The sequence below is a fragment of the Chiloscyllium plagiosum genome, unplaced genomic scaffold (genome assembly GCF_037043375.1).
Source record: "Chiloscyllium plagiosum isolate Xiang-an unplaced genomic scaffold, Cpla_swu_hap1 HiC_scaffold_11, whole genome shotgun sequence".
NCBI lineage: Eukaryota > Metazoa > Chordata > Chondrichthyes > Orectolobiformes > Hemiscylliidae > Chiloscyllium > Chiloscyllium plagiosum.
In genome coordinates, this window is record NW_028270149.1 from 17,104,442 (window position 1) to 17,111,694 (window position 7,253).

The following is a 7,253-nucleotide window of genomic DNA, read 5'->3' on the forward strand; positions in this document are numbered from 1 at the left end:
TTAACAAAGCATCAAAAACAGAACACCATCAAATCTTTATACAGGAAGACAAAATCCAACAATTGCACCTCCAGGTGTCATGTATCTATCGATTGCAGGGAGGTTAAAAGCTGCAAACTTAACTTTCACAAGGGTGGTAACAGAAGTAGTTAAATCACTAACTGTAGTGTTAGACAATGAATTAGGTAACCAGAAGATTTTTTTTTTTTACCCATTATGATTTCTCCTTATACTCTTAACAACCATCACAGATAAATCAGGTCTACCAGACTTGAACCTTTTGCACTCAATGACAATCTTGCTTATAGATCAACAGGTAGCCCGAACAAGAACGATTATTCTAGCACACCTAGTGGCTAACCAAAGTACTGTTCAGAAAAACGTTACTAGGGCAGGAGTAAATGTTGAAAATATTTAGATAATTAGACTTGTGGAATGTATTTCATGAAAATTGATTTACTGGATTTCATTTGTTTGGAGATCAAACACCATTGTCATACTTCCATTGCAGGTAAATTTAGGATATGCATAATTTCTACCAGATTTTAGACCTGCATGCATTGCATGCTAAGATTAATCACCAAGTCAGTGGGCAAGTTTCAATATTGCACTTAATCTGCTGGCTTCAAAATTAAAACGTGGCACATTGCAAGACAAGAATCCAAATCACATCTGATTATATTAAAACACGTTTAGTGCTTAGCTGGAGGAGGATTAGGAACTCATGCAGGATTGCAACGCACATCTGAACTAAGTTTCAGATCTTTTTCCTTAAGATTTAACCGCCTGACACAGCTAACTTCAACATGGATTTCAACATACTCTGCACTTCACCTTGTATTTTGCCTATTAGCAGGAACCCAGCATGAATGAGTGGAGAATAACACTTTACTTATTTTTTGCTGAAAAATATGAAATGGTGCAAAGTACATTGATTCTTTAGCATCCACAGGAGGAGAGATTAATTGTGGAGCACTGCAGACTTAATAGAATTGCTCTCCCAGGATAAAGAACACAATTAGTAGTCACAAAATACAGCAACTAAATTTACTGGTATCTCAATACTATCAGCTGGAATGTTTTGTGCCAATATTTACACAAAATTCTAAATTTCAAGAACTGAATTATGAATGTAAATCACAAGTGCCAGCAGCAATATTATGACAGACTACAAAATTAGAAGCTGTAGAAACTAAAGTCACCCAACAACTGGACAGTGCAGAGATAACACTGAACCACAGCTCAAGAGTTTTGCCAAGCAGAGGCATTGCTTCCCAAACAAATTTTCCTTTCACCCACCACTCCCATTCCCAAACCAAATGATTCTGTTGAGACTTAAAAATTATATCTAAAATGTGAACTACTTAGATTTTGCGATGCTAAATTTTAGCTCATGACCCCACTTAGGGAAGCTTTGCTAATATGGGCAGACATAGGCTTTATGTTAAATGGGGTTTGGTGCAATTTCAAAAAAACCCAAGTTGTTTCAAATGCAGGACCTATCCCTCTCAATTTAGATTCCTTGAATGGGACAATGTCTTAGAAAGGCCATTGATGTTCTCAGACAACTTGGAACAACATTCTTAATATCATATCCTGGATCTAGCCTTGTCCCAAGCCTTGAACTACATTTTGTTGACACTACTGTGTATGTCAAAATAACCAGTGATCAAGTCAATTTAAAAACGTTAGTGAAAGACAGTGGCATGCACTCAGTATTTTCGAGAAATACCAGTGATCAAACTCAACCAAATGAATACAATTAAGAGTTTAAGAAAAGTTGGTGATCACAAAAGTAATCGATCATATTAAAATTGTAGTTGATTACCAATTGAATGGAATCTGATAGAAGGTAGATGGTCTAGTCATGTTTCAGTACCCGATTGGAAAACCCCAAAGTAAAATTGGATTTGAATGTACAAATTAGGAGCAGGCCAATCACCATTCAACAAAAATCATAGTTGATTCAATCTTAAAATTCAACTCCACAATTCTGCATGAGCCCAATTCTCTTACACACCTTCCAAGCATCTACTAGTGTCTTAATAGAGTTAAGATTCTGCACCTGCCTTTTTAGGAGACTACCAAAGATCCTATACCCGCAACATGTTTCCTCCTCTGCCTCAATTGGGAAGGCTCCTATTTTTAAACCAGTGACCCCAACTTCTAGATATTTTGCAATTTTTTCCTGTTCTTTAATACTGCAAAAAAGTTTGTTGCCTTTTTCTGGTCATTAGTTCACGGGTGCTAATCAATTTCACTAACTGTATCTATTTAAAAATGTAAAAGTAGACCACTCCTAGAGTCAGAAAGTGAAATTCAGTATCTCGGGAACTTATTGTCTTTCTAGGATGGAAACATTCATTTCAAAACTTCAATCATCCTATAGTGTACTGGTGTAGGGATAAGCATTATGAAATATCTAATGACACTTTAGACAAGCAAGACTTTACAAATTTAATCCTGTTTTAATTACTTCAAAACACATTTTAGCATACTAAACATACAAAAAAGAAAATATACCTTAGTTACAAGATCATTTAAAGTACAGAATGCTCAGGGTTGTCACTAGGATTTCAGCAAAGTGCAAATTGGGAGTCACCACACAGCCTGTGAAGATTCAGGCAGGACCACATTGTACTGCAAAGTCCTAATATTTTTATATAAAAAAAGGATGCTTTAAAGCATTTTGCTCAAATTGTTCCCAAATTGCACCAATTGTGAAGTATGCAATCACTTTAAAGCATGAATATTACCTAGAACACCACACAGGCCTATTAATGCCAAAACAAAGCGTTTGTCTTAAAATAGTACATTTCCTTTCTCATTTAAGTGAGAACAACAGTTCACAGAAATGGAAAGAATCATTTACCATTTCACAGCCCTTTGGATTTGGCTTCTGCTTACCAATATTTTCTTGGAGTACAGTAGCATGATATACATAGGCACAGGAGGCTAGCATTGAATGATGGTGACCTCCTTTTCATCCAAAAGGTCTAAAATAAACTGATCACTACCCAAGGGTGGCTGCCATCTTGCTACTCCGCTCAATAAACCATACCTTACTCATTCTGAATGAAGTCAAAAGTATATTGCACGACCATTCTAGTATGTGGGACAGACACCGTGCGATGTTGCCTACAAGCGTGGCAGGCTTAAAAAAAAAATGCCTACTGACAACTCTGATTTATTTTTTAAACTTTGATTGCTTCATTACCCCTCATACTTACAGCAATCTCAAAAATTGAAGAATTGGCTACAACGGCACTTTAAACTATACTGCACTTAAACACAACACCACATAAATACATTTTAATCCAGTTAAATCCCCCTTCTGCACAGGAGGCTGAGCCAGTCTACAGAAAGAGGAGTTAACAGTTGACTCAATGTCCACCGCTGTAGTGTGAATATTACAAAAAGGCCTGTACAGTTTAAAACTCAAGCTACTTTTTGCCTTAGACCATATACACACCAACTTACAAAATTAAAAGGTTGCAACACTTGTAACAGGGTTTAAATGCTTTCAGTTACATAGCAAGTAATAAGCTGAGGCAAAATGTACAATTTAATCATCATCATCTTCTTCATCCTCCTCCTCTTCCTCCTCATCTTCTTCCTCATCATCATCGTCGTCATCACAATATGCCTCCTTCTTGGCAGGGGGCTTCTTTGCACTATCCACCTTGCCTTTGGCACGATAATCAGCAACATCCTTAAAAAAAGGAAATTATTTCAACTCCTTGCCACTTGGAAGACCAGCAATTCCAATGAGATCACCAACTTGCACAAAAAAAAACTTAAAACCACCAAGTCTTCCCTGTGTAGTGTCAATACTTCCTCATACTATACAAAGTTTCAGGTGGCATTACAAGTGATTCCAAATATATATAGAGGAAGAAACTGATCAGTGTTCAGATCAAGTAGTTTGTATAAATTCTACTCTGGATTTAACCTGGGGATCAAAATGTGGAAGTACTTAATGTTGCAACTGTACTTACCTTATCATATTTCTCCTTCAGCTTACAAGCTTTGCTAATGAATGGCTTCTTCTCTTCTTCACTGCATGCATTCCACAGTTCGCCAAGCTTCTTTGCTACATCACCAATAGATAAGCCAGGACTGACAGCTTTGATTTTTGGTCGATGCTCCGAGCAAAACAAGAAGAACCCAGAGCTGCAAAAAAGACGTATTACAACAAATGCATTTGAAACAACAGTCACGGTATTACGTTTAAACAAAGTATCAATTGGGCTTGAAGAAATAAGCAGCTATAAAAGCTGACATTTTTGAGAAGTTAGGAGCTCTTGAAATCAAGCTTTTAACAGAATTTTGCAGTTTCTGAAGTCAAAGCCACTCAGTTGTCAACACAATTGACAGTAATCATGAGTATACTTACGGAGGCCTTTTTGGCGCATTGGGGTCCTTCTTCTTCTTCTTGCTACCTTTAGCTGGCACGTAATTTTTCATTTCTCGGTCATAACGTGCCTTGTCTACTTTGGCCAGTTCTTCAAATTTGGCCTTCTCTTTGCTGGACATTGTCTGGTGAAGAATATATACATTAGATCAACATCTCAGTCAAGAATATATATTGTGCATTTGTTTATACACAAGACAGACAAGTTACCTTCCATCTTTCAGAACATCTTTTAGAGAATTCCGAGAAATTAACTGGAATATCAGGGCTTTTCTTCTTGTGTTCTTCACGGCAAGTCTGAACAAAATACGCATAAGAGGACATCTTGCCTCTTGGCTTCTTCGGGTCACGCTTTGCCATATTGATATTTCTCTGGAAAGAGAGAAAAAAGTAAATATTTCCCCCAAATTTGCCTGAAAGCAGCAAATCCACATTTGTACATTTTTTTAAAAAAAATAAATGCCTACTAGTCTCCCACATTATGTACTTCAATGTCAACTTTGGAAAAAATTGAAATCTCATTTTGTTTGGGCTATCCATTTTAAATATCAATTCTTGAAGAAAAAAAATCATCCAAAAAGTTAAGAAATTGTTATTTTTCATCACCTGCAACAAGAATGACAAAGTAAAAAAAAAGTAGCCTCGTTTGAATTAAGCAGCCGTAAAAAGTATAGATGCGATTTCAAAAAAAAAACAACCTACGCGGCAGAAGTCCTTCTTTCCATTGTTAGAAAAAGATATTTCATTTCAGAGACGAATTCACATAGGCGCAAATTAAACTTAAAAACTGAAAGCACCAGTCCGAATACAGCCGCCAGCGCTTTTCAACTGCTCAATTCAATAGCATTGAAGCTTAATAGTTTCTATCCAGAATCTTTCCTCAGCTATTTATCTATTTCTTTCCCGCCATGTTCTTTCCATCTCCATTTTATGTTCAAGGACAACAAAAAAAAATCCTCTTCTGAAACAAAGAACCTGCAAAAAAAAAAGGGCGAGAGGGAGAGAGAGGGGGTGAAAAAAAGAACGGGTATTTAAAACCTTGCTGTGGTGATTTAAGCACAAGGTGGGGACGGCACTGTACATCTATGTGGAGATAGAGAGTAATGATGGCGAATTGCAGTCGACAAGGAAAGAAAGGAGAGGGAGGGAGAGAAAAACAGGTCAACATCCCAATAATTCTTCTTCCATTTTGTGAAATCCTTCCTCATGAAAGAAAGTCCCCTTGAAATGCCTCCGTCGTCAGGCTGCGGCTGCTTTTGGGGCGGAAAATCGCTGGGGTGGGGGTGTTTCAGGCGGCTGTTTTATAAAGGGATAGAAAAGAAATTGTTCCCCCTCTTTGCTTAGGCGGCACAGTGCTTATATATAGAGAGCGAGAGAGAGAGAGAGCAGGGGCAATGTGTCTCTATAGTTGTTCTCAATAGCACACACACACACATACACGCTGGGCTAAAATGGCTCCATCTTTTGCACTAGGAGTGAACGACAGCCAGAGAGCGAGAGAGAGAGAGAGAACCCAACAATACCTCACACACACACACACACAAAAAACACCCTCACACACAAAAAAATTAATTACCACGGCCGATCTGAGAGAGGGGGAGGGGGGGAATATTAACCCGGATTTCCGAATTTTTTCGTGCGTGTGGATCGAGGAAGAAACTCGGCTGAAAAAGTTTGGCCACAGTTTTCCAGACACTTGACGCATAGCGGTTGCATTGATATAGACCGCGGTCGGGAGGGAGAGAGAGAGAGAGCGGGGGGGGGGGCTTCTGAGAGATAAAGACAAGTTGTGAAAAACCACTCTCCGCCCCGCCGACTCGGACGGGGGAAGAAAGGGGGAAGCCCGGCGGGAAAGCGAAACGGGGCTCGAGCGCAACCGGCGGCCGGGAGCGCACCGCGGCTCGCTATCGCCATGAGAGAGAGGGAAAAAAGGGAGCGGGGGGGGGGGGGGGGGTGCTGCCATGTTAAAGGCGGCGTGTAAGCGCCTCGCGGGTGAGGAAGAGCCGGGAAAGCACCTTCCCGCCGGCGGGGAAGGGTGGGGGGAGTGGGGGACGGCGGGGAGAGGGGACGGGAAGGGGTAACGAAAGGTTTGGGGGTTGGAGGGGGAGCGGTTATTTTGTTTTTCTTTATTCCGCCTCTCGCGGCCGTACCTACCCGGCGGCTGGCTGCTGCTGCTGCTGGTTGTCGGCGGACGCGCTCGAGCCTCCTTTTGCACCAACTCCCCTCCCCCTCCCGCCCCAGACCCCGCCGCGCCCGCTCATTGGACAGACGTGCCGCCGCTTTAAACAGTGGCCGCGCTTCCCGATTGGCCGGCGCCACCGCCCTCCGCCCCGCCCACCCGCGGCCCGCCCGTCCCTCATTGGCTCGCGGCCTCGCACGCCGCCAGATTCAAAAAAGGCCCGCCTTTTTCGAAAAGGAAAATGCCCTGGCAGAGCGCTGCAACAGCCAGAAGAAAAAAAAAGTTTCTCAATGCACTTGCTCGTACAGTACATTTCCTCCCACTCAACTTATTCCTACAGTTCTCCTTCACTCTCAAACCTGTCCCACTAGACCTCCCTCATCAACTCAACTTCTTCCCGCCAGCAGCACCCCCTCCTATATACACACACACACACACACAATTTGTTCCCACCGTAAAAAAAAGTCAGCAGCAGGTTGTAGTCCAACCTGATGTTGTGTGATTTTTAACTTTGGGAGAAAGTGAAGACTGGAGATCAGAGGCGAAAGACAGTGGTGCTAGAAAAGCACAGTAAGTCAGGCAGCATCCGAGGAGCAGGAGAAAAACACTTTTCAGGCAAGAGCCCTTCATCAGGAATTTTTAAACTTTGTCCATCACAGG

At 41.1% G+C, this 7,253-nt stretch overlaps 1 protein-coding gene across 1 annotated transcript; it reads right to left on the reverse strand.

Moving 5' to 3' along the window:
- Nucleotides 1-2,443: 2,443 nt before the first annotated feature.
- Nucleotides 2,444-6,647, reverse strand: LOC122557420 (high mobility group protein B3-like). The gene is made up of 5 exons (XM_043705128.2): nt 6,569-6,647; nt 4,625-4,786; nt 4,397-4,539; nt 3,999-4,173; nt 2,444-3,712 (listed from the first exon to the last, which is right to left on the reverse strand). The coding sequence occupies exons 2-5, from the start codon at nt 4,772-4,774 to the stop codon at nt 3,566-3,568; spliced, it is 615 nt and encodes a 204-aa protein (XP_043561063.1). The 5' UTR covers nt 4,775-4,786; nt 6,569-6,647; the 3' UTR covers nt 2,444-3,565.
- Nucleotides 6,648-7,253: the final 606 nt, after the last annotated feature.

Excerpts from the sequence above, each read along its gene's own strand:
- LOC122557420 (XM_043705128.2), bottom strand. The coding sequence starts at position 4,774 with ATGGCAAAGCGTGACCCGAAGAAGCCAAGAGGCAAGATGTCCTCTTAT. Across the intron at positions 4,174-4,396 it reads AATGCGCCAAAAAGGCCTCC|CTCTGGGTTCTTCTTGTTTT; the intron begins GTAAGTATACTC and ends TCTTTTTTGCAG. Across the intron at positions 3,713-3,998 it reads TGAAGGAGAAATATGATAAG|GATGTTGCTGATTATCGTGC; the intron begins GTAAGTACAGTT and ends CCTTTTTTTAAG.